The 25,309-nt window shown below is 50.2% G+C and overlaps 8 protein-coding genes across 8 annotated transcripts; 4 read left to right on the top strand and 4 right to left on the bottom strand.

The window, feature by feature from the left end:
• Positions 1-122: 122 nt before the first annotated feature.
• Positions 123-810, top strand: N7525_002931 (ubiquinol--cytochrome-c reductase subunit 8; the record flags this gene model as incomplete). Its single annotated transcript, XM_002559609.2, has 4 exons — positions 123-154; positions 330-355; positions 522-699; positions 753-810. 4 exons carry the CDS (start codon positions 123-125, stop codon positions 808-810), a joined length of 294 nt encoding a protein of 97 aa, XP_002559655.2.
• A 552-nt stretch (positions 811-1,362) lies between these two features.
• Positions 1,363-2,507, top strand: N7525_002930 (spermidine synthase; the record flags this gene model as incomplete). The annotated part of the gene is made up of 3 exons (XM_061212538.1): positions 1,363-1,393; positions 1,469-2,035; positions 2,227-2,507. 3 exons carry the CDS (start codon positions 1,363-1,365, stop codon positions 2,505-2,507), a joined length of 879 nt encoding a protein of 292 aa, XP_061069559.1.
• A 2,860-nt stretch (positions 2,508-5,367) lies between these two features.
• On the bottom strand, positions 5,368-8,590 carry N7525_002929 (uncharacterized protein; the record flags this gene model as incomplete). Its single annotated transcript, XM_061212537.1, has 8 exons — positions 5,368-6,016; positions 6,069-6,095; positions 6,145-6,234; positions 6,280-6,350; positions 6,400-6,698; positions 6,750-7,816; positions 7,870-8,393; positions 8,444-8,590. The coding sequence occupies 8 exons, from the start codon at positions 8,588-8,590 to the stop codon at positions 5,368-5,370; spliced, it is 2,874 nt and encodes a 957-aa protein (XP_061069558.1).
• An 864-nt stretch (positions 8,591-9,454) lies between these two features.
• N7525_002928 (uncharacterized protein) lies at positions 9,455-11,920 on the bottom strand (the record flags this gene model as incomplete). The annotated part of the gene is made up of 4 exons (XM_061212536.1): positions 9,455-10,119; positions 10,902-11,067; positions 11,160-11,367; positions 11,403-11,920. 4 exons carry the CDS (start codon positions 11,918-11,920, stop codon positions 9,455-9,457), a joined length of 1,557 nt encoding a protein of 518 aa, XP_061069557.1.
• A 2,586-nt stretch (positions 11,921-14,506) lies between these two features.
• N7525_002927 (uncharacterized protein) lies at positions 14,507-15,514 on the top strand (the record flags this gene model as incomplete). Its single annotated transcript, XM_002559614.1, has 1 exon — positions 14,507-15,514. One exon carries the CDS (start codon positions 14,507-14,509, stop codon positions 15,512-15,514), a length of 1,008 nt encoding a protein of 335 aa, XP_002559660.1.
• Positions 15,515-15,706: 192 nt separating this feature from the next.
• On the bottom strand, positions 15,707-18,165 carry tktA (transketolase tktA; the record flags this gene model as incomplete). The annotated part of the gene is made up of 6 exons (XM_002559615.1): positions 15,707-15,820; positions 15,871-17,234; positions 17,296-17,590; positions 17,639-17,723; positions 17,838-17,980; positions 18,112-18,165. The coding sequence occupies 6 exons, from the start codon at positions 18,163-18,165 to the stop codon at positions 15,707-15,709; spliced, it is 2,055 nt and encodes a 684-aa protein (XP_002559661.1).
• A 1,832-nt stretch (positions 18,166-19,997) lies between these two features.
• Positions 19,998-22,223, top strand: N7525_002925 (putative phenol 2-monooxygenase; the record flags this gene model as incomplete). The annotated part of the gene is made up of 5 exons (XM_002559618.1): positions 19,998-20,038; positions 20,087-20,300; positions 20,361-20,851; positions 20,909-20,943; positions 21,004-22,223. The coding sequence occupies 5 exons, from the start codon at positions 19,998-20,000 to the stop codon at positions 22,221-22,223; spliced, it is 2,001 nt and encodes a 666-aa protein (XP_002559664.1).
• Positions 22,224-22,408: 185 nt separating this feature from the next.
• N7525_002924 (sugar porter family MFS transporter) lies at positions 22,409-24,275 on the bottom strand (the record flags this gene model as incomplete). The annotated part of the gene is made up of 4 exons (XM_002559619.1): positions 22,409-23,116; positions 23,171-23,588; positions 23,654-23,910; positions 23,964-24,275. 4 exons carry the CDS (start codon positions 24,273-24,275, stop codon positions 22,409-22,411), a joined length of 1,695 nt encoding a protein of 564 aa, XP_002559665.1.
• Between the last annotated feature and the right edge of the window lie 1,034 nt (positions 24,276-25,309).

Here is a 25,309-nt window from a genome sequence, read left to right as displayed (position 1 = left end):
GGGTTTAGTGCCCATCTTTCCAAACCTCCAACTTCGCCCGACCTTCGTCTCTTCCTCACTCATTTCGCTACCTCCATACCCTTTCCACCCCACTCCTCTCTTTTTACCCGAAATCATTCACAATGGGTGGTGCTGTGGACCCTAAGAACGGACAGTAAGTCGTTCCATGTTCACTCCTGGTGTCGTGGGTTGAGTGCCGGCCTCCCGGATGCGTTACCCGCCCGGCTACACAATGCAATTCCCAAAAGATGCCAATTGAGTCGGTCTTAATAGACTCAATGACTTCTGTGCCTTCTGTTCAGTGGACTGACAATTTTTACTTTATATAGCTACATCGGCAACTGGGGCGGGTTCGGTACGTTTGACAATAACCCTTGAATCTTTCATACGGACCCCGAGGCATGCGCAGCAGACCGACCCCCTACGCGATATGAAAGATCGCGATAAGAAATGGAGAAAGATCCGGGGAAGAAAACAGGAGAACGAATTCGAACGGATCGCTAATCTATCCAATCTTTCAGGTTGCCCGACCCCCCAGCGCGTTGCCACCTACTCGCTGTCCCCTAACCGTCAGCGTGTCCTCGCCGGTGCTGGCCATGCTGCCATCTTCAACGTCTTCCGTCGTTTCCGTCACCAGGTTCTCTACGTTGTTCCCCCCTTCGTTGTCGCATACGCCGCCATGAACTGGGCCATTGAGCGGTAAGAATGACTGTAGGAGCCGCTTCGATCGGTGCGCTAATTTGATGCTTTAGCAACGAGTTCCTGAACTCTAAGCCCGGCCGCCTTCTCGAGGGTGGTGAGGAAGAGTAAACTGTTTCCATTTGTTTGTTGGAGTGAGGTTGGATTGGTATAGCAGAGCACGATACACCCAAGACTCTGCAGTTTGGGGGAGCTGTATGCTTGTACAGTAACTAGAAAGCAATCGACCATTTGATTTTCTATTTATCCGCGATTGATTTGCCATTGAGAGGTCTCTATCTTCTTACCTAGGGTATATTCAAAGTCAAGCTTGAGTAAGCGTCTTTCTAGGGTTCTCTATTGGTCCCTCAGGTGTCCATGCCCAATTGTGGGCATGGGACATATCTACCGGGTCGAATTGCAGTCAATCAAAGCTACTAGAGGTACCCAATACCTATTATTCATATTGGAATTGGTCTAGCCCTGTTTTTGAAAAATGTTTTGGGAGTGTTGGTGGCAGCACAGCAGCGGTTCCCCACTTGAGCCGAGAAGAAGCAAAAAATTCGCCCAAAACAGCCAAACTTCCGCCGTACCCTTTTTCTTCGAATGCTTCGTCTCTCCAGACTCTCTTCTGCTTTCTACTCATCATCCATTTTCCCCCGTCGTTTCTCTTCTTTCATCAAAATGAGCGAGCTTACCCACCCCACCATCCAGGGTATGTGTGAACCCCCTCCATTACCCCGCCTTCCGGTCAATTCGTTACAATAACATGCTGATTCCCAATCTACAGATGGCTGGTTCTCTGAGAAGTCCGGCATGTGGCCCGGTCAGGCCATGAGCCTCAAGGTCAACCAGATCATCCACCACGAGAAGTCCAAGTACCAGGATGTCCTCGTCTTCGAGAGCAGCGACTACGGTACCGTCCTCGTCCTGGACAACGTTATCCAGTGCACTGAGCGCGATGAGTTCTCCTACCAGGAGATGATCACCCACCTCGCCATGAACTCCCACCCCAACCCCGAGAAGGTCCTCGTCATTGGTGGCGGTGACGGCGGTGTCCTCCGTGAGGTCGTCAAGCACGCCTCTGTCAAGGAGGCTACTCTGTGCGACATCGATGAGGCTGTCATCCGTGTTTCCAAGAAGTACCTGCCCGGCATGGCCATTGGCTTCCAGCACCCCAACGCCCACACCCACGTTGGTGACGGCTTCGAATTCCTCAAGAACCGCCAGAACGAGTTCGATGTTATCATCACTGACAGCTCCGACCCCGAGGGTCCCGCTGAGAGCCTCTTCCAGAAGCCCTACTTCGAGCTGCTGAAGTCTGCCCTTCGCGAGGGAGGTGTCATCACTACCCAAGGTTGTTCGTCACTTTCTTTTTGTCTTTCGCCCAGTCCCTTTCCCAGAACAATCACTACTTGATTGTCCATTCCCCTCATTTCATTTTCACCCCAAGCAAATTAGAACACAAGCTAATCTTCTTCGCACCACCCCCGCAACCAACCCGCTTTACGGGCTCGGTTTTGCGGAGCTGTGCTTTATATCTACCAGCCGAGAACCAATGGCTCCACCTTGACATGATCGCCGACCTTAAGAAGGCTTGCAAGGAGGTCTTCCCCGTCGCCGAGTACGCCTACACCACCATCCCCACCTACCCCTCCGGCCAGATTGGCTTCATGGTCTGCTCCAAGGACGCTACCCGCAACGTCCGCGAGCCCCTCCGCACCTGGACTGCCGAGGAGGAGCAGAAGCTCTGCCGCTACTACAACCAGGACATCCACCGCGCCAGCTTTGTTCTGCCCAACTTCGCTCGCCAGAAGCTCGGCAACTAAATGTCGTGATCTTTGAAAAGCTTTTATGGTCTTTATATCCTCATGACGATATTGAAATGAAATCATGGATTTTCGCACATCCGATTCTGTAGATTAATTCCTTTTTTTCTACTGTTTCGCGTGTGATGGTTTTTTATGCCGCCTAACACTTGTAAGATACGTCTTCATTGGACGTCAATATTGATAACCTCGGAAATTCTGCGGAAACGAGAGCCGGTTGCATTAAAGGTGAGGTTGATAGGGCTGAACGCCATAGTGTGTTAGCAGAGGGAGAAAGAGAAGAATAGAGGTGCCTTGCAAACCCAAAACCACAGACAAGAATAGCGCTGCAGTATGTCTTCGCATCATCCCTAGCCGTCAACCCATCAGATCTCAGATCCCCACCCATTTCCCCTCATCATTTTCGGCGGGTTCGTGGCTGTTTTTCCTCTGGACTATTCTAGTGCAGTCATATAAGACATCCAACCCCCGAAGCTCCAGGCCGCTCCCCCCACTTCCCACTAATCGGCGAACATCTCCGTGACCATGAGGTCTATACATTGGACCTGTCTAGGTACACATCGTTAGCACATGCCAGACACATCAACGGATCAAATCGCATGAAGGATCCCACATCCTGGGATGACAGCTTGATTTCCCCAATATGACTATTCGAAAATGAACATACCGGATGATTGACCACGCTGGTCGGCTGCCCCGTTACTTTTTCCCTGACGGACTTCCTTGCTCTGGTCTTCTTCGGCTGGTTAGCTCTCAGTGCAATTCAAATGTTAAGCGGTGCACAGTGACCGAATGTACTCAGTCAATCCAATTTGCAATATAGGCTCCCTCACAGATCAATTGAAATGAAGGTATCATTGGACATCTCGATCTGAAGAATAGAAGACTTACAGAAGACTTACTCCGGGCCTTGCCCCTCCTAGCACCTTTTGATCCCCGGTGGGCCTTTCTCTTCTTCCTACCCGTTTGCTTTATAAAGGATAGAAGTCAATATGTCGATCAGAACTCGCAGTGCATTCAAGATATTGCTCACATTTGAGTGCTCAGCGATAGCCTGCATAGCAATGGCAATTCCGCGGGTGTAATTTGCGAAATATTCGCACTGTTGTGGATATGGCCTCCATTAGGCTATATACATTAACCGTGGTTTTTTGTTGGTCGAGTGGAATAATGCCGTATTTTATTCCAACAGGATGTAACCGCCGGCGTTATAGTGTGTACACCATTCCTATCGCAGTTAGAATCGATCTGAGAGAGAGAGAAAGAGAAGAAAGGAAGAGATGAGATTCTCTGACAGAGCTAGCTAATATAGCTAGCTAGGAACCAAACAGAGAGGCCTGACACCTGGAAAGCCAGGCATCAGCCTGGATGACATCATAACATTATTGCATTTACTTCTGTGGATAGTAGACGGTATGCAAAGCATGGAGAGGAAAAGGTGCGGCGCTCATTACAGATAGACCACTGGGACAGCACCTGAGGTAGCAGGAATTTAGAGTAAGAGAAGGATAGATTTGACACGAGGTAGGAGGGGGATGCCTTTTTAATACAACTAAGGCCATTCCGGTGCAGTTTGCTGCTGCACCTCCTGGATACAGACTCCCGCCACAGGCTGGCACCGAGCCAATCTCACACACCATCGATTTGTTGATGGATGCGTTAAAGGGTGAGACAGAAGGGGAGATAAGTGGTGCCGTGGCTAGGGTAGCACAATAACTACCTAGGCCACGGCACCAGCAAGAGGAGGAATTCGTTTGTGATGATGACCAACCCCCTATGCCAGAACCAGCCATTCGTTCATCCTTTTCCTCAGGACGGCGCCGTCGCTCATGGCAGTACCTAAATCAGCTGCTGTTGTGCTGGCCTGCCCTACCCTGTTTTGTTTTGAGGGATGGTCACAGGGCCATGGGTCGTGCCTCACCATTCTCTTAGCCGCGCGTGTGGCCGGCCTCAACGGCTCAGGCGTCTCCTCGGTCAGCCCATCCTGTATACGGGCGACCTTCAGTGTGCATTCGGCTTCGTCAGCACATACAACCAAACAATCTTTCTCCGACAAGTTCTGCTGCCTAATGGCCAATGGGTCGTGGAGTACTCACCAGTAATCTACTCCACTGATGCGTACAAGCCAGCTGGTTCATCTGATTCTTGCCGGAAGAGGTTCATCGGATACTCGAGGAAGAGAAACTCGCCGAGCTGAAGAAGTTCCTCGACAAGAAGGAAGTTCGTATGGGAAACTCCTAAAAGAAGTTCGAGACTGCTTCGGCAATTGGAAGAACAACTTGTCGGGGGTCGCATTGTTTGCATAGAGCTCCGGTTTGACTAGCTCTCTCCAGAGCTCGCCAGGTCTTGCTTCCTTGCTTTCCCCGCCATCGATATTTCGAATAGAGTACTCTCTTGTCCTGTATTTCTCTTGTTCTGCTTTGCTTGTAGACCTGGCTCGTCACAACTTATGGGATCAGACAGGAGAGGTTCAAGAAAGAGTTTAAACAGGTCTCGAACTCGGTGGATAAGATTGCAAAGGTCGTTCTCAAGGCGTAGGACGTGTATTTTCATAGATTTATCACTTTGGCCATTCTACTTGTACCTTAATGCCCAGTCTACGGCAGCCGTAATAGGCCAAATATTCGAATACACCACTTTTCTTTACCCCACTGTTTCGAGTCAATGCACATCGAATAGTCTCAGGGCGTGAAGAATACAACTCGCATGTCACGGCACAAAGAACAACAGCACCCACAGCAAATGGGGAGTAGAAGAGTATGAGAGCTATATCTCGTATCGAGTGGAGAGAAAAGGAAAATCAGGGGACTTGAATAACAAGACCGAATAGAATATTTATTGTCTATATTGTATGCTCGTCTCACATAGATCCATTTTCTAAATCCGCAAATGCAAGCCCCGTGACTTGATCGAGTTCCATAAGCTCATCAGCAACAGGTAAAGATTGCCCAAAGATATTGTCCCATTCGCCCCAGTCAAAATTGAGGCTCGGATCCATCATGAAGGGGACAGAATTCTCAGGGGCGGGAGGTATATTCGGACCGGTGGTGTCCAGGAAGTTCACCGGAGGATGGTTAATGAGAGATCGTTGAGTCGAGATAGGAGCAGCGGAGGAATGGGCAAAGGGTAAGTCGGGAGCAAATGCTCTGTCGCATGAGGAGACGGTTGTAGTCACAGCGGCGCTAGTAGTAGGTGCAGTGACGGCTGCGGATGACATGGAATTGAAGTAAGGTGCATTTGCAAAATCAGGCGTGGTTGACCAATCTTGTCCTGTCCGAGGCATTTGTGGATTCAGACCGGCTTTCTGCCAGGCCTTTTGGCGCAAACGGCGGATCATGTCCCATGCCTCACGGCCTCCATTCCTCAACGGACGTTGTGTGAAGATGTCATCTCCGCCACTTACAACGCCCCCGTCTGGTCCGGAGAGCGACAAAATTTGATCGACAAATCCGCGTGACACGGAGGCTTCGGGGCTATATGGTCGTTCGTACAAGTCGATGAGGATAATCCTAGATAGTTTTAGTGTGACTACTAGACCGAGCCTTTTAAACAACAACGTACATCATTGCATGCATGGGCTGGTGATTCCTTGGCGACAATCAGTCAAAATTCTTATTTGAACAATCGGAATGCTTACCCAGGCCAACCCCATTGAAACGGCTGAAAGTCAGGATCCGTCGCCAATCGAATAAACTTCTCCATGAATGCGTGGGAATGCCGTATCGCACTGTTCCAAATTAGATCCAGTAGCTCGATGAGTCGCGACGCTTACCTTTGGCGCGCGATGGGCCAGATTCGACTTCGAGGATTCCTTAGGAATGGTTGGTAGGCAACACAAAATGCCTACATCTATGTTAGCACCGAAAGGAGATTTCTGCATAGAGAGGTCTACCTTATCAATGAACAATGACAAAATAATCCTGGCCCATTTATGAAATGCGACGAGGACTACTGAATGATATTGCTCCGGACAGCCGGATGGACCTTCCATGGGAAGTTCCGCCGCGATGGAATGAATAGCTCGCTTTGGATATGGTGCTGGTTTTTCAGTTGCCGTTGTCTCTGGAATTCGGCTTATGATGGAGTTGAGTTTGACTTGAAGATCGTGAAGGACAGAGCGGAGCTCCACCATATCCCCCCTCGTTAGAGGTCTCGTGCCAAGCTGAATCTTTAGTATTCTACGAACAGACTCTGCGAAGAGGTCAGCCCACGTGCCTAAGATCTAAGGGCAAGATTACTTACGGGCCATGATGCATTTCGCCTTTGCGGACAAATAATACACATTCACCATCGACGGCCCACCACAAACAGTCGGGTCGTCTGGATTATCAGGGGGCCGCTGACCGTGGGCAACCAATTGTTCATACTGTTTGGCTTCCGTAGTACCCAATAAGGTGTCCTTGACCTCACTCGTCTCACGAACATCCCAGTAGGTTGTATCGGTAAGCAATGGGGGAAGCCCACTGGACATCGCGATAACGGCATCCATATGCATGATATGCCACCATAATCGCCGTCGAAACTCTGCCTCCCATGGGTCGATATTAAAATGGGCAGGATCACGATGTAAACCCAAGGTCTGCGCCACTCTCACTGCTAGACTAACAAACAAACTACTTGCCAAAGGTTCTTCTTCCCTTGACAAAATTGTCTGCGCAACCAGATAGGCAGCCAGACCGTGAAGTGTGACACTGTGGGGAAACGAAATCTTGGCTAACCAAGAAGTGACCTCCTCACTATACTTTGTCGAGAGAACAGCTCGTGACGAAGTATTGAACTCCGTTTCCATCGTTCCCATGGAAATCGTAACTGAGCCTCCAAACCATATCGCATATAGGAGTGGAATGAACGAAGGACTAGGGCATGGCTCACCCGCGTAACTTTTGCAGTCGTACCAGTCCCAAAAGTCATTATAAAGCTTCAAGATCATCGGAGGGTGAATAATAGGACTCAGTGAGTGGACGCCAGACATGAATCCCTTGTAGAGAATGTCACTCTGCCATTTCGTCGGAATATGCTCAAGCATATATGGCTCGACCGCTTTATCATTCGGTGATAAATAACCGGATGGGATGCAAACAGCTTTCTGGATCGGTTCTGAGAAGCCGAGCGGAAAGGGGGAGCGCGTAGTTTGGCTGGTGGTTTGGCTACTTATCGATCCTTTCCGTTGTCTGCGCTTGCTAGAGATGGAATCGGTTGCGGTGTCACTACCTGCTGCTAAATCATGCGACTGATCCTGGTTTCCGAGCAGTTGATTGAGCTCCTCCATTTCATGGGAAATATAAGCCCAATACGTCGTTCCAACGTATCTAGACCCAAAGTCAGACACTCCAATGCACTAGTCTAGTGAGTGGATACTGACCTTGACCTCCCGCCATCCCCCAGGGACATGTGGCCCAAGTTTGAAGTTTCCATTGGATCGACCAGATCCGTAGTCTGGCCGTTTGGGATGGGAAACTCATCGCTGCTACAATCAGCAGCAGCGCTGAACGGACTAGCAGGTTGCCCGGCAGTCGATTTGCTCTGAACATTGCCGTCTTCCATCGGTTCCACGCCAGGGTCTAATGCAGCCGCTTTCATCTCCGTCGATTCGTGAGCCTGGTTGTCCTTCCGTAGCCGCTCAACGAGCGATACAAGCTGAGCCAGATGGGCTTCAACTGCGCTTAAATCTGTTTTCTGGCCATTCAACAACGATGCCTGCTTCGAATGGTTATAGGTCGGGAGGGTTTCATCTGTATTTTCCTCCAAGGAGTGCTGGTTCTGTCTTCGCCGTTTTATTCCATTCGCCCGGCGGGAACGGCTGGGTCGCGAGTCAAGTTGCTGTAGGTCCGGATCGTAGGCGCACTCGGCACTGTTTTTCGCGCAGTTTCCGCATACTGGAAGTGTCTAAAAGGAAATGTTCAGTTCAAGCAACTTGCTCCAAGGTCAAGGAAGACCACCTTGTCGCATTTCACTTTGCGCCGACGACATGTCATACAGCTATAGATCACACGTTTCCGGGTAATCTGCGCATTTCCTGTCGCCGAAGGCGATCTTCGCGGTTGGGTGGTGCTAGACGGGTTGGAGGGCCCCGCAGGTTGCATGTTCGGCGTACTTTGCCAATTTACCTGCGTCTTTCCATTCATCCAATCCAGTGGCCAAGTAGAAGTAACATGCCCAAACAATCCAAGAGTTAGGGCGTGTAAAACACTCTGCAGGTATCCGGGCATTTGCGTACTCCGCCTCCGCAAGTATTCTGCGGGAACGCTTGGCACTCTGACGTGGGTGGGCGCCCGGGCCCGGGGGTCCAGATGGATTACTCAGCACTCTAAGCGACCTCATGCGGACCTGAGGGACTTGTTCAACTACGTGACATCCCACCATTGCTCTAAAAGGTCAAGAAATTGTAAAGGAAGAGGACATGTTTTTGCTAGTAACTGAGACTATCCATAAGCAAGAGCTCCTCTTATTTGCCAACACCAATGGCTTGTATCATTGTGATGAAGCATAGGCCATTCACCTTACCACTATGTATGGATAGCTGGGTAGCGCTAGCATACCTAGTGCATTTTGCTCAGGTGCATTGACTTATCCGCTTGCTTCGGTCTATCTATATAGACAGGGTATGGCGCATATTAGCATATAGAGTTTCTAGGCCAGGGGAAGCCCATATTGAGCTTTATGTTGAGTCTAAAACGTACTTTTCTAACTCCCAGTCATAGCTCGCTCACTAACATAATAATTCCTCGAGACTCCTTCGATTGGCTTGACACTAAATGAAAGGTATTAACGTGCAAGGAGGAAACTGAAGATTTCTAAACCAGTGTTAGGCTTATAATCCCGCATTCGTTTGCATCAAATTGAGTATAATACCTATACTGTGTTACAAACAATATAGGTAGGGCAAGTTAATGATATAACAAGGTCCTTTCTTGGTCAGCTCGTGAAGCAAAGCATCAAGACATTTATCAGTCCATCTCCATCTCCATCATGTCTTCAATTGATGGAAGAGTATCAAGCGGAGGAAGTTTAGGTGACGGCTGCTGGTGAGAGTTCCGAGGAGAAGGATCGCTCGCCAAACTTGATCGTATAGGCGAAGCACAAGTTTTCATTCCTTCAAGGATGAAGGAAGCGAGCATATTGGCAATTTTTTGCCACCCCTCACGTTGCACCTGCAGGAAAGCAAGCGTAAACTGACTCTCCATATCCAAGTGGTAGAACGTGAAGATATCTCCGTCGCTAAGCACCCCATAAACAGTCCAGTCCGACTGCCCACGTTTCTTCCGGTTTGCCTGTACCATAGCCATATATGCCGAAAGTTGGCCATGGCCATCCCCGCCTACTTGTTTGGCTTCAATCATTACGACATGACAAGCCAGGTGATCTCTTTCTCCAAAGAAAAGGCTGTAATCCGCCCTTCCTACACAGATATGTGGCTCTTCTTTGTATGTGATCGGGCCCCAAGCCACAGTTGTTTCATGGGCTAGGGTTATGGGGGGTCCGTTCACTAGTAGATTTTGTGTGGAGAGCGCTTGATAAACAACGTTTATCAAGATATCGAGTTTGTAGCGCACCCGGGTTTCTGTGGGCTTCGCGCGTTTAGTGAGGGCCTCGAAAGTCTCGAGAGTACGCACTTATTAAGGTACTTAGTAGAAATCCAAGGTATATTGGGTGGTTTCACTCACAAAAGTCTTTGGGGAGGTCAATCTCTACTTTTGGAAATAGCCAGGGCTGATACCCCTCGGTTGACCTCTCCAGTCCAAAAGCGCTGCTGGTGTCATGAACGCTCATATCAGCGGGATTTACATGTGGCAGTTGTACTGTCACATGAGCTATGTGTTCTTCAGAGTATTTTGTAAGGGTAAGAGCTTCCAGGTTGTCCATACACGTCGGTGGTGAACCCTTGGTTCCTTCCAAATTAAGCCGACCTCGGGAGTCAGGTATATAGTTGGCATCGGAGGCCTCATCAATAAGGCCGCGAATTGGCATCAAGGTTTTATTCTCACGTTGATGAACTGTCAATTGGACCTTGCACTTTTAGCCTGTATCTTGAAGTCTCTTACCAATCCTGATTTACTTCTTCGAACCAGTACTTACCAAGAGAAGTCGAGGGGAGAAGTCGCGCTGCCGCTATTTTTGGATTATTTCTCTCACCGAAATCAGTATGTAAGAAGTAGTTCGGAGGTTGTGATTCTACAATGGTGATATCATAATAAATGGCACTTGCATTGAAACATGGGTGGCAAAAGGGGTTTGGTGTGCCAACAGTGTCCTACTCCTAATTCAATTCTGGAATAATGGAACAGACGGATCAATTTCATTTTGGAAGCATTCTGATGTCGGTAGCCAAGTCGCTAGTTACGATTCAACAGAATAATGAAACATCATCTTATCTGATAGACAATATGTACGTACCACCGACTGGCTCACACAAACGATACCGAACGAACAACTCCACAGGAGCTTTTTCTTCGTCCCCGAAGTTCCATAGTTGCGAGCACTGCAAGATCATCTTCTTTCCATCATACAAAGCCTGAATGATTCTCCCCTGTTGACCGCCCATGTAAGAGAAAACCAAAACCTATATAGGGTTTAGATACCATCACACTATAACACGACGTGGAGACACTTAACTGGATGGATGCGGCATCTACGGAAAGGTTTGTGATTTACTCGAAGGATCATCGTGCACACAATAGCTCTCAGCTCATGTGTAGTAATTCCTCGACGTGTCTCAGTAGGACGAATGTGAGCAAGACTTGACATAAGCGAGTGAGGCTTGAGAGGGCGATCGGTGTATCGGTAAGGATTGACCACTCCCCATGTTCTTGGTGCTGAATAGTCCTCCGAAGGCCAAGGATCGCCTGCTGCGTAGTCCGGGCTATAAGTGTTAGTTCCAAATATCAGTGAAAATACAATGATTTGTAGTCCACCTGCCTCCAATATTCTTGGTTCCTAAGTTGTTCAAGCGTGAAGTAATCGGATGGTCCTTGTCTTAGCGTCTCCAGGTGACAACTGATAACACTCTCTATCTCCTGGGCTTGTTCGTACTCAATGTTGTCAAACTCATAGTCATCACGGTCCATCCACGTGAGATTCTCAAATATTGGCGCGGTGTGTGGGGGATATTCCGTTGGGGAATCTTCCATGTATTCCTGTATGGTGCGGGCACGTGTTATCTTCAGATAACTCTCACGATAATCCTGTTCCACTTCAGGATGGATAGGATATTTTTCAAGGAGTTTATCTGGGTGTGGTCGAAAGAAGCACGAGTCAAATTTGAGAGTTTCTTCGTCCGGGTCGAAGGGCACTTCAAATGTTTGGATTCCAAGTCCCTGAAGGTCTTCAGGGGAAGGGAAATCAGGCTCAAGGTCTTCAAGTCTTTGGAAGAGGGACTTGAGAAAGGCATGAGGTTGACTTCGTGATTCAGTCATTTTGAAGGAAGATAAGTGAGATGGTTGAAGGAGAAATGAAAAGAATGGAATTAGGCCTCGGGAGAAATAGGCGGCGGTGTAGGTTGGTAACTCGCTCGCTATTATGTCACTACTATACATCCATGGATGTCTAGGTGTACCTAGGTGCCTATGTAGGTTGGGTACCTAGGTAGGTACATCTTCCAAGCTTTCACTGGTTATGAATAATAGCTTCTGTCCCGTTCGGAGGTGACCATTGTAAGCTGGAAGAAACACGGCAAAAGTATCAATTTTACACATTTGTGATTTGCACTGTAGGCTCACATTACACCTGATTTCTGACAGTTAGTGCTCTGTTGTTAGATCCTGTCTACCGTTCCGTTCTACAATTAGAAGAAGTATTTCAAACGGCCCGCAGGGCACACGAAAGTTCCTCTCATTTCAGAAAGGGCCGCAGCCCGTCGCTATGTAAATACCAAAAATAAAAATAAAAATTGCGACGAGCGACCAATGGCTTAGGGGTCTTTAATCCCCCTTAGGGGGGACGGTGCCTGCAGCCTCGTTGGCCCCTAACTAACTATTAGCATATTTGTCCAGTAACATGAGCAACAGAGCAGGCAGAGCACACGGAGCCGCAGAGCACACGGAGCCGCAGAGTACCAGAGCACGCGGAGCACCAGAGCACGCGGAGACACAGAGCACACGGAGCCACAGAGCACACGGAGCCCACAGAGCACACGGAGCAAGGGGTATAGCGGCAGGGTAGAGGGATAGAGAGGTAAGGCTTACTATCAGCGGCCGGGGGGGCGTTTGGGGCGTTTTGTGGGGGCGGGGGGGCTGGGGCATCTATTTATATTGATTAATATCTGTTCCTATGGGGATAAAAACTGACTCGATGTTCTGCGTATAAACCCGGCCAGCGCACAAGCGGCACCAGTGCATACGCAGCGCCAGAGCACTCATATAGCACCAGAGCACTCGTAGCAGGGGCATAGAAATCGGGTACAGGGATAGAGAGGGGAAAGGCTTACCACGGTTGTTCCGGGCTAAGCAGACGATGTGGGTCAGAACTTGCTCGCTCAGATTGAATCGGAATATCATACGTACCCCTGTTTCCACGTCGGCCTAATACAAGAGTTAGTTGTCTGTCTCAAGACACTGTAGGCGGCAACAGGGACGAGGCGCAGAGCAACAGGGACGAAGCAACAGCAAGAGAGGGAGTGCTTGTATCATGGAATGATAATCCGATTCAGCGAAACAACAGAACATACCCTTGCCGGCCCGGTGGGCCTTCCGCTTGTTCTATGCCAGTGACCCTCCAAGTCAACATGGTCCCTTTGAAGGATACTAAGGCATGATCTTACTGGCAGCGGCGCCGTCACGTGGCGGATCATAACCGCCATTCTTGCCATCCAGTGGCAAGTTGCGTCACTGTGGCCGTATGTCCGGCACTGCGTGCAGTAGGACTACATAATATGTCAGTGTGTGCCTGAATGATTACGTGCTAGGCGTTGGGAGCATCGTGGTCATCGGATTTCAGAATTAGGATGAGCAACAGACACGCGGAAGCCACAGAGCACACGGAGCCACAGAGCACACAGAGCAAGGGGTATAGCGGCAGGGTAGAGGGATAGAGAGGTAAGGCTTACCAGGAGCGGGGGCGGCATCAGGGGCGGCCCGGGGGACCCGCAATGCCTTCCCCTAGAGCCAGATATCCTTGGTTGATATACCTAGGTCTTTCCTGATTCCTATACTGCTCATGTCAGCTTCGGATTTGCTGACATTTCTGCGTTCACGGCCCTCTGTGAGGGCCCTTTGTGTGGGTAGCTTTTCTTTGGTTCTCTGGCATCGCAATGATATCTCTTAGCACGATGGACAAATATGATGGAATATAGCAAGCTGCACATACCGTTTTGACCAGACAGCGTAGCCGAGGGTTGCAATGATAGCAACCAACACAAACACGCAAATAAAGGTGATGTGGTGAACCGTGGTGGTTCATGGTTCAAATACTCTTTGATGCCATTTCGCCCAGATGCCCAGGTGCCCAGGTGGGGTGTATGAGGAAACAAATGATCTAGAGGGCTAGGAGAAGTGAGTCTATTTATATACTCGAGAGGCAGGCACGCAGGTCACGTACCTTCTCTTGATTTTAGTATGGGTTTGGCCCCTTGAAAGTGATAAATCATTTAGATCCTAGTTGATCTCTATATATTTTATAGCATGAAAGTAAATTGAAGTTGTTTTGATCAGTCGAGTATAGTTTGATCCAAGTAGATGTTTTCAGATGCCTTTTAGATACCTTTCACATACCTTTCAGATACCTCTCAGATGCCTCTTAGATATATATAAAGACGGTATAAAGCATAAATTATACACGGAAATGTGATATAACCCGGGCTACGTCTAAGTACCTACATGCATATTGCATATTGCATAGTGCAGTCATATAAGACATCCAACCCCCGGAGCTCTAGACCGCTCCCCGCACTTCCCCACTAATCGGCGAACATCTCCGAGACCATGAGGTCTATACACACCTCTATTCTTCTCTTTCTCCCTCTGCTAACACCCCTGAACAACCTAAAGACCCCAAAATAAAAAGCCATGGCTACAGAATATCCCCACCGAATCGCCCTACTAGGCCTAGGCACAATTGGCCTCTCAATGCTAGCAATGCATCTCCGACGCCCAGACACCAGCATAACAGTCTACGACCCACGACCCAACTACGAATCCCAGATCCGGAGCACACTCCCCTCCCTCCTCGATTGTCCCGAATCAACCACTCTAATCGACGACCTGCTCCGCACATCCCGTCTAAAACTCGCCAGCACCGTCGCGGAAGCCATCCAAAACGCAAACATCATCCAAGAACAGAGCCCGGAAGTCACAGCCTCGAAACAAGCTCTCTGGAAGGAAGTTGCCGGTCTCACTGGCCCGGATGTCCACTTGTGGAGTAGTTCATCTGGAATTTCAGCCTCGGTACAAGCATCCGGGTGTGAGGCCGCGGACCGTGTTGCTGAGCGGTTGCTCGTGGCGCACCCGTTCAACCCGCCGCATCTGATGCCGCTTATTGAAATCGTGCCTGGGCCTGAGACCAATCCGGAGAGAGTCGAGTTCGTGAGGAAGTATTTCGGCGATGTACCTGGTCCCAGGGCTTCGGGTGGGGATCAGTCGGCTTCGCAGCATTACCGGCCCATCACGCTACACAAGGAGATTCCCGGGTTTGTGGGGAATAGACTTGCTTTTGCACTGCTGAGGGAGGCGTGTTATCTTGTTGGTGAGGGGGTTGTCTCGGCGAAGGATTTGGATTCCCTTGTTACGGCTAGCTTGGGGCCGCGGTGGGCTGGTAGTGGTGTGTTTGAGAGTTATCATGCTGGTGGTGGGGAAGGTGGGATCGGGGCGTTTTTGCAGAAGCTTACGCCGACAATTCAGGATGTGTGGGGGGAGTTGGGTCAGATTGATATTCAGGGCGAACAAACATGGAAGGACGTGGTTGTTAAGCAGACTGAAGATGCCTATGGGCCTTATACCCCTGAGACGAGGAAGAAGAAAGAGGAGATGTTGAGGGATGTTGTGGAGTTGCAGAAGAAGAAATGGGGTGAGTTGTGATCGAATTTGTTACCTACCCAGGTAGGTAGGTAGAGGATATGTAATCTACGGGTATGATTACCTAGGTACGCTTTAGGGTTACTGAAGATGTGAACAATAGAGTGCTCTATTCGCATTCTTGTATATCTAGAGGGCCATAGCTCCTCTATTAAAAAACCAAAACATTTTGTTACGTCATATTCGTTCCGTTCCTTACAGGATCTGCTGGAAAGCACGGTTAATGGGCGAGCGCACGGGGACGCCCTTGTAGAAGTCGATGGTGGCCAGAGCACGCTTGCTGATGCCCTCGGGGGTGAACTCGAATTTCTGCGGATAATCAGTGAAGAGTAATAGAAACATGAGTGGCGATAACTTACGGCGTACACCTCCTTGTAGGGACCGGAAGCACCGAAGCGGTTGAGACCGAACTGCTCGTGCGAGTAGCGCTCCCAACCCATAGTGGAGCAGGCCTCAACGGACAGCACGGGAATGCCGTCGGGCAGGACCTGGAGACGGTACTCCTTGGACTGAGCATCGAAGACCTCGAAGCAAGGAATGGACACAACACGGGCAGCGACACCGTGCTTCTCCTGGAGGTAGGTGGCAGCCTCAATGGCGATGCTGACCTCAGAACCAGTGGAGACAATGGTGACGGCAGCGTTAGGGGTGTTGACGGCGACGTAACCACCCTTCAGGGCGCTCTCAATGGTGGAGAGCTCAAGCTGGGGCAGGTTCTGGCGGGTAAGAGCCATGACGGTAGGAGTGTGCTTGGAGGTGATGGCGGAGTAGTAGGCAGCGCTGGTCTCGTTGCCGTCAGCGGGACGCCAGACCATGCAGTTGGGGAGGGCACGGAAGTGAGCCAGAGTCTCAATAGGCTGGTGAGTGGGGCCGTCCTCACCCAGACCGATGGAGTCGTGGGTAGCGATGTGGATGACACGGACGCGGGACAGGGCTGACAGGCGGAGGGCACCGGCGGCGTATGACACGAAGTTCAGGAAAGTACCACCGGCGGGGATGATGGTGCCGTAGGCAGCGAGACCGTTCATGACGGCAGCCATGGCGTGCTCACGCACACCGTAGCGGATGTAGCGACCGGCCCACTCGCCAATGCCAAGGTCAGGGGGCTGGAAGTCAACGGCGTTCTTCCAGCGGGTGTTGTTAGACCCAGTCAGATCGGCGGAACCAGAAACCAGCTCGGGAAGGACGTCGTGAATGGCCTCGAGACAGGCCTCGGAGAGCTTACGGGAAGCGACGGCAGCATCAGTGGGCTTGTAGACGGGGAGCTTCTTCTCCCAGCCCTCGGGCAGCTTGCCGGAAAGACGGCGAGCGAGGTCAGCACCCTCGGTCTTGTGCTCAGCCTGGTACTTCTCGAAGAGCTGGTTCCACTCCTGCTCCTTGGCGGCACCCTCAGCGGCATGCTGGTGGTACATATCGTAAACCTGCTGGGGAACAGCGAAGCTCTCCTCGGGGTTGAAACCGAAGAGCTTCTTAACGCTCTGGGCATCGTCGGCCTTGAGGGGGTTGCCGTGGACACCACCGGTACCGGCAAGCTTGGAGCCGAAACCAATAGTGGTGGTCAGCTTGATGACGGAGGGCTTGTCAGTAACCTGCTGACACTTGCGGATGGCAGCCTCGATACCCGCGAGGTCGTTGTCACCATCCTTGACCCACTCGGTGTGCCAGCCGTAAGCCTCGAAGCGCTTCATAACGTCCTCAGTGAAGGCACACTTGGTGTCACCGTCTGTGGAGATAACCTGTCAGCATTTCATACCTATGTTGAGAGATAGTAGAGTCGATCTTACCAATGGAGATGTGGTTGTCATCGTAGATGGCAATCAGGTTGCCAAGCTTAAGGTGACCGGCCATAGAGGCAGCCTCGCTGGCAATACCCTCCATAGCGCAACCATCACCGAAGAACATGTAGGTGTAGTTGTTGAAAAGCTCGAAGCCGGGCTTGTTGTAGACACCACCGGAGTGAGCCTGAGCCATGGCGAGACCAACAGCGTTGGCAAAGCCCTGGCCAAGAGGACCAGTGGTGACCTCAACACCGGGGGTGTCGTGAGCCTCGGGGTGGCCGGGGGTGGGGCTGTCGAGTTGCTACTAAAATCAGCGAAAGGCTGCTGTACATGGTTCGGAGGAACTTACACGGAAGTTCTTCAGGTCATCCATTGACAGCTCGTATCCGAAGAGGTGAAGCAGAGCATACTGGAGCATGCAGCCGTGGCCGTTGCTATCCAATTGAGGTCAGCGGGTATTCTAAAGACACGGTCGTTTCCTTCTCGGGTTGAAAGGCTGTTCCAAGCCATATCCAACTTGGTTTTAGATGAGGGGAGAAAGTACATACGAGAGAACGAAACGATCACGGTTGGCCCAGTCAGGGTTCTTGGGGTTGAAGTTCATGAACTTGTTGAACAGAACGTGGGCCACAGGGGCCATACCCATAGGGGCACCGGGGTGACCGGAGTTAGCCTTGGAGGTGGCATCAACCTGATAGCGAAATGTCAGTCAAATTTCTCAGAATGTACGCATGGAAGCTCCATCTGAGTCTAAATAGCCCAATCTAGGTCCAATTGAACGCATGAAGCAGAGGGGTGATTCGCCGGAAGAGGTTGACGTACCGCGAGAACACGGATGGTGTTGATAGCCAACTGGTCCAGATCAGTGTAACCCATGATGGCGGATTCTAATACCGTTAGAGAAGAAAGCCAGAGGAAGTCTAGATACGTACATTTGTGAGTGAGGGGAATGGTTTGGAGGGAAGATGGATGAGAGAAGAAGAGAAGAGGGAGGGGAACGTATTTGTTGGTGGGGGTATGATGTCGGGTGGGGTGGCGGACTTAGTGGCTTGCAGCTCAACTGACTAGCTTAGGTACAGAAGGACATTTTAACAGAGAAATTAAGAAATTAGTATTGAAGGAAACCTATTTACGGGAGTATCTCTATATCATACAGGCTAAATCAATTCAATTGCCCTTTCCTATACTCCGTACTTGTATATTTACTTATCCATTGCATCATGGGCTGAGTCATCGACCAGAGGGGCTCGGGCTCCTGCAACTATACAACCTTGAAGTCTACATATGTCTCATGTATGAAGCCACGCTATTATACCAATGGACATCACACTTGTTAACCCTACTTACCTCTGTACTTGTATTTCTCGAAATGCATCAATAGCCGTTTCTTCCGTTGTGACCTGGCCCGCATTTTCCGACACTGTTCCGGGTTGACATCCACATGTTCTTTTAGTATACACCGGGAGCCGCCCGGAGGACGCTGCTCCGACTCTCAACCGACCTTTCTACGGTGTGAAATTAGCCGAATTCCCATCGATGGCTCCTCAATAACCGTGCCGATGGTCAGCTGTTCAGCAGAAAAAAAGCAGCTTGGATGGAATTGATGCCTTCCAAGGCTCCTTGACAGCTCCTTGACAACCCAACTTGTAAACGTGGCCGTGCATCGGATTCCCTAATCAGGCCAATCCGAGGAAAGATCGAAACACCAATGACAATGTGAATCTGTGAATATAAGTGGAATAGCAATTCCAAAGAATTTCTAACACAACCCCCACAGGGAAAATGAATGTCGCTGCTGGAACGTTGGGTAATTCACCCATCGACATCCCGGTGTGCCTAAAGGAGAGTAGCGCGATATGATCGAATCACGTGCAAAGTATATTTGAACTATACATTTAACGATGTGATACTATAAACATTTCTGGCTAAGATATGAGATGTCTGTATATGATGGACCTCGAGCTATTCTTGCCCACTATAAATCTGTCTTCGTCCAATTCCCCCTTCAAGCACGCATACAACCTAGACCCTTGCTGTGCTTCCGTAGGAAGTCATAGTCACCCATGACAAAGATGAGAAGTCCCCAGTCCAATATGAAATTCCGAAGACAATGCTTGCATCGAAACATTAGCATTGCTTTCTTCGTCCTTAATATGAATAAATGTTCAAAGCCCCTTCCGATGCAATCGCCACCCCCGGAACCTCAGCTCCGACGTGTGAGAGCGAACTTCGGTCAAAATCCCCCCGCCTCAAATTCAATCGTACAAGCCCAGGTTGAGCAACATGGTAGTCAGGTCAGCATGCACTACATGCGTACATTAGAAGTTAGCCTACTCAGCTGGAGCAACTCCATGTCACAACATGAAGGAACCTAGGGAAGCTGACTGATATGGCCTGGATATCGAAGCGTACTGATTGGAATTCGTGATAAACATCGTTGTCTATCGAGCTTAAACGAAATGAGTGTACAAATTAACACGGAAGGCCCTTGAACGAGGCACGATTTTGGGTTCCTCCAAACCCCGGGTTACCTGTGCCTTCAGTCAGCTTACATGGGGCTGGCCCTTCGTCGTAGGATCTTGTAGCGCACCATGCCCACATCATTTTATATAAAGGATATCTGCGTCGAATGGACCAGCGTCCACATATCTATCCAGGGTCATCATTTAGAGTCTGTTCGGATATATCGAGATATATTGTCGCCCACCATGAACGTAGAAGACAAGCCTACACAGTCCCAAACCGATGTGTAAGTTCCCAATATCTTGACCCAACATAGTCTAACACACTTTCACAGTCTCATCATCGGTGCTGGGCCATCCGGGCTGATGGCCGCGTACTGGATGGCCCGCTATGGAGTCAATGCACGAATTATCGACAATCGTGACACGAAGGTCTTCCTAGGCCATGCAGACGGGCTTCGTGCACGCACCCTGGAGTTGTTCGACAGCATGGGTTTCCAGCACCGTGTTATACAGGAAGGATCTATCTCCACCGAGGCGAACATTTGGGTGTGTCACCTTGTTTTCCACCGAGAGTAGGGCTTGCCTGACAACGCCACGAACAAATAGGTCCCCGGTCCGCAGGGAAATATCATCCGACAGGCTCAGATTGACATCTTCAGAGTCGACGAGTCACCTTTCCACAATACACGCTTGAACCAAGGACGTATTGAAAGGTTCATTCTCGATAGTATTCGAGAGCACTCCGATCTCGATGTGGAACGGAGCGTGATCGCCGACTCTTTGGAATATGACGAGGAATTGGGTAATGATCCCAACTCGTATCCTATCACTGTCAAGGTCCGAGTCCACGGAGAGGATGATTCGAATCCGCCGTGCGGACAGGAAATTGAAAATGGCGCCGAAGCTGCTGGCAACGTGGTGAACCGCAGTAACTTGCTTCCTGATGACTGGGCCGATCTAGCCCCGCGCAGAAAGCCGCAGAGGACTCAGGTCGAGACTATCAAAGCCAAGTATCTGATCGGGTGTGATGGTGCCCACAGCTGGACGAGAAAACAGCTGAACATCCCCGTTGAAGGGTCTAACACGGACCATATATGGTTAGTGGTACTCAATATAAACCCGCGCCACAAAAGCTAATACGACCACATATACAGGGGCGTTATAGACGTGATACCCCTTACCGACTTCCGTAAGTACCACCCACTATGTACGCTGCGCTCCCAATGACACCCACTGAATATGAATTTAGCGGACATCCGCCGCGTAAGCGTCGTCAACAACGCCGTAGGCACGATCCTCGTGATCCCACGGGAGCGCGGCTTAGTCCGCTTCTACGTCCCCGTGGAGACCTGCGAAGCAGGTGCAACTGACCGATTCGATCGCTCAAAAATTACGCGGGAGCTAATCCGCGCGCGCGTGCAAGCCATCCTTGCCCCCTTCACCTTCGACTTCAAGGAATGTAGCTGGTGGACGGTGTACCAAGTCGGGCAGCGGATTGCCACACAATCCACAAAGGACAACCGGATCTTCCTTGCTGGTGATGCGGTGCACACGCACTCACCTAAGATGGGTCTCGGGATGAACATGAGTATGCAGGACGGGTTCAATGTTGGATGGAAAATTGCACTTGTTGTGGCGGGTACGCTCAAGCCTGAGGTTCTTGAGACTTATGCTTCGGAGAGACACCCGCTTGCGGAGATGTTGCTTGACTTTGATCGCCATTGGTCGCCTATGTTTACTGATCGGAAACCTGGAGTGGCAGATACGAAAGCTTCGGACATTGCCCGTATTGGAGGGAGGTTTGAGGACTTCGCTGACGGTTGGAAAGTCTTTTACCCCGCGAGCAGTCTTGTTCGGAAAGCCGAAGACAACGCTGAATTTGCCTTTGCACGACACATGATTCCTGGGGAGAGAGTCCGGCCAGTGAAGCTCCGCAATCAGGCTGATGGCGGGGCACTATGGACAACAAGAGTCTTGGAAAGCGACGGGCCCTTCCGCATTCTAGTCTTGGCTGGGGATATACGAAACCCAATGCAGAAACAACGCCTTGAGACCTTGGCTCGGGCTTTGGCTGGACATTCTGGGTCGAGCATTTCACCCCTGAGTCGCTACTTGGAGATTCCAGGTCGGTTCAAGAGTCCTGTTGATGTACTCACCATTCATGCTTCGCCTTGGAAAGAGGTAGAATTGTTTGATTTCCCGGAGGTTCTGCGTCCATTCGACCCGGTGACAGGGTGGGCATATGACAAGATTTGGTGTGATGATGCTTGCATCTTTGATCGTTATTGTGATGGAACAGCATATGAGAAGTGGGGTGTTGACCGGGTTCTTGGGGCGCTGGTGGTCGTTCGCCCGGATCAATATATAGGATGGGTGGGTGAACTTGGAGATGTGGAGGAATTGGCGCAGTACTTGGATGGAATCCTTGTGAAGAAGTCGTCGACAAACGGAGTTCACTCAGCCCTCTAGATAATACCACACAAGGCAATGGGAATACGATAGGTCGACTTCTAAATGAATTGTTCCAAGTGATATGTTTCGACGTGCTTGTCGGTTGAATAAACAATTATGTGCTGAAAGGAAAACGAGACTATTGGTACATTCACAATTATAATCTGACAAAACCTCTCGCAACTCCACAGTCCCCTTCATGCTTACACGCGAGTCTCAGGCACCGATGACCCATCTTCTCGTAGCTCAGTAGTAGGATCGGCAACATGAGACGACCTAGGCGCATCCCCTTTATCAAGCGAGTCACGGATGACTTCTGGACTAGCAGGGAACACGAACTTCGAACTTTTCCAGGGCTTTACCTTCAGGCGATACATAGTATCAATCTCCTCCAGAGTACGGCCCTGTCCCTCCATAACGGCGAAGTAAACCAGACCTGCGGCAAGGAAAAGACATCCAGCGAAGACATAGCCGAAGCGGAAGTCAATGGCACCGGTAATAAATGGAGTGAAGAAGGCAAGGAGAAAGTTCCAGAGCCAGTTCGATGCAGTCGCCAGAGACATGGCTTGCGCACGATATTGCGAAGGATACAACTCGGCGATGATCGTCCACACCATGGGACCCCAGGTACTGGCAAAGCCAAGAATGAACAGGCAGGCAAAGACCACCATAATCACACCGGCAGTCTTAGTTCTCTCGGGGAACTCGTGATCCAGGGAGAAATGGCCCACCGAGGCAAAGATCATGAAGCAGACGAACATCCATAGCGCACCGGTTATAAGAGAACGGCGTCGGCCCCAGTGCTCAATTAGGTAGAGACCAAGGAATGTCGTTCCGAAGTTGACGGCTCCTAGAATCATCTGCGTGACATAACTATTCTCGATTCCGGCACCCTTGAAGATCGTTGTTCCCTAGTAGGTGTCAGTTGGTTCTCTTTCCCCTGTGTTAATGATCTCGTATCTCACATAATAGAAGAAGTAGTTAGCACCTGTCAGCTGCTGGAGTGCTTGCAGGGCGACGCCAACAGCAATCCGGTACGCCATCGTCGGAGCACGGAACATCTGCATCCAGGTAACCTTCCCGTTGCGCTTCTCTTCCTCGTATTTCTGTTGGATTTCATCGAACTCGATGTGGAGAGCGCGGTGGTTACGAGGGACACCGTAGACTTTGGAAAGAGTGTCCATAGCTTTATCCACCTTGCCGTGACGGTAGTCATACCGTGGACTTTCAGGGAAGAACATCATACCAAGACCAAGAATTGCGGCCCAAATGTATGTGACACCCATAGGGATACGCCATGAACCGGGGTCGGGGCGACCTTCGGTCCCAAAATTGATACAGTTAGCAACGAAGATTCCAAGTGTGATGAACAGCTGATATGTACTGAGAAGAGTTAGTAGGCGATAATCAACACATGTGAAGGCGCCAGGCCCCGCCACTCGACGTACCTAATCAGCGATCCTCGAATGTGCCTCGGTCCTGATTCGGCTTGATACATAGGTACCAGTAGAGAGATTGCACCGACTCCGAGCCCGGCAACCCAACGACCCACGGCGACCTGGTACCACTTGCCAGAAGGTGCGGACATCTGGACGGTGATTCCAATGCACACCATCAGAGACCACCAACTGATACACCACTTTCGTCCGATACGGTCAGCGATGGGTGCTGCGACTAAAGCCCCCATCAGAGTACCAATCGACAGCTGTAGGGCCGTATTAGCTATGAGCAAGAAACGGTAAAGAGCACGCCGCTTACCAAGGCAACAATGAGACCCGAACGGACATGACTGAAATGATAGGTCCCATCCGATTGAAGTTGACCATAGCGCCTGAGGAAGTTGTCCATTTCCAAGAAGCCAGAGATCTGACCAGTGTCGTAACCGAAAAGGAAACCACCCATAGAGACGAGAATGCCCATAATGAATGAGCGCCAAGTGAGAAGCGGAATAGGTGTGTCGACGACATCACCGGGACCTTTCTCGTGTCCATTTGTGGAAATAGACTCCCCAGGGGTCTGGGAGCCTGCATAGAGGTCTTGTGGACGCTTTTTGAAGACCTTATCGAACATAGTGCCAGTGAGTCCTACTTGCTTGTGATATCTGCTACTGGAAATTAAATTTTGGGATATCCATGTTGTACCGGATCAACCCTTCTTATACAGTTCCTAACCAAGAAAGCCAAGGCTAGGCAATATGGGGGCAGTGATGGAAGGCGAGTTTCTCAGGGGCTCATACGATCAAGGACACCGATGACACGTTGATCCGAGGGCCCAGGTATGCGAACTTCAAGCCTGCTCACATCCCCGCAAGTAAACGGATTTGGCACGTTCACCCATTCGGCTACGGGGTGTTTGGGTGGTTCATCGTTGCTGTTGGTCACCATATCAACTCCAGACTCCACGCCCAGAGGTTTTCTGTGGCGCGGAAGTCTCGGCCCTCTGGGTGCTCGTGATCGCTTTTTCCTGGAAACGAATGATATTTCTGGGGAAGCGAGCCACGCGATGGGAGTCTGGAGAAGTAGTGATGCAATCGGTGGCAAAGCTTGGCATTGACCGCACTTTTACGGTAATGTTCAAGAGGATAGGACAATATATTGTCGAAGTACAATTCTCATCGTCTTGATAGCCAAATATACCAGTGAGTGTAGAAAGTCAAGAGAGGTGTTCTCCATGAGCGCACCTTTTGATGCCGCCCCGTAGAGAATACTACCGCTTTCGACCTTTTTAGCCATTACCGCAGGAGGAATACTACTTGAGACACAATTATAGGCTTAATAGAACTGCAGTCCTGGATTCTGGGCGTTCTGTTGACCTGGGTACGCCACCAAGTTTGCTAGAAATGGTCGATTCAATCGGGTACTCCGGGTACAATCTACAATCTACCATGCAAAATGGGAGAAACGTCTGGAACATTTCCATGTCCTGAGCACTCACCGAAAGTACAATTCGGGATTGGAGCATTCTCTCAATTTGTTTACTTAGAGCAACATCTCCAGATTATTCACCCTGGGTTCGGCTGCACGGGTGGCCAAACCCCCGACCAGCAAGATATCTTCCATCCTTCTCGTTTCCATTAATTCCGGTTTCCCCAAAGTCTAATCACC

This window comes from Penicillium rubens, assembly GCF_028828025.1.
Source record: "Penicillium rubens strain IBT 27055 chromosome Unknown utg000002l_segment0_segment0, whole genome shotgun sequence".
NCBI classification, from domain to species: Eukaryota; Fungi; Ascomycota; class Eurotiomycetes; order Eurotiales; family Aspergillaceae; genus Penicillium; species Penicillium rubens.
This window is presented reverse-complemented; position numbering and strand designations above follow the sequence as displayed.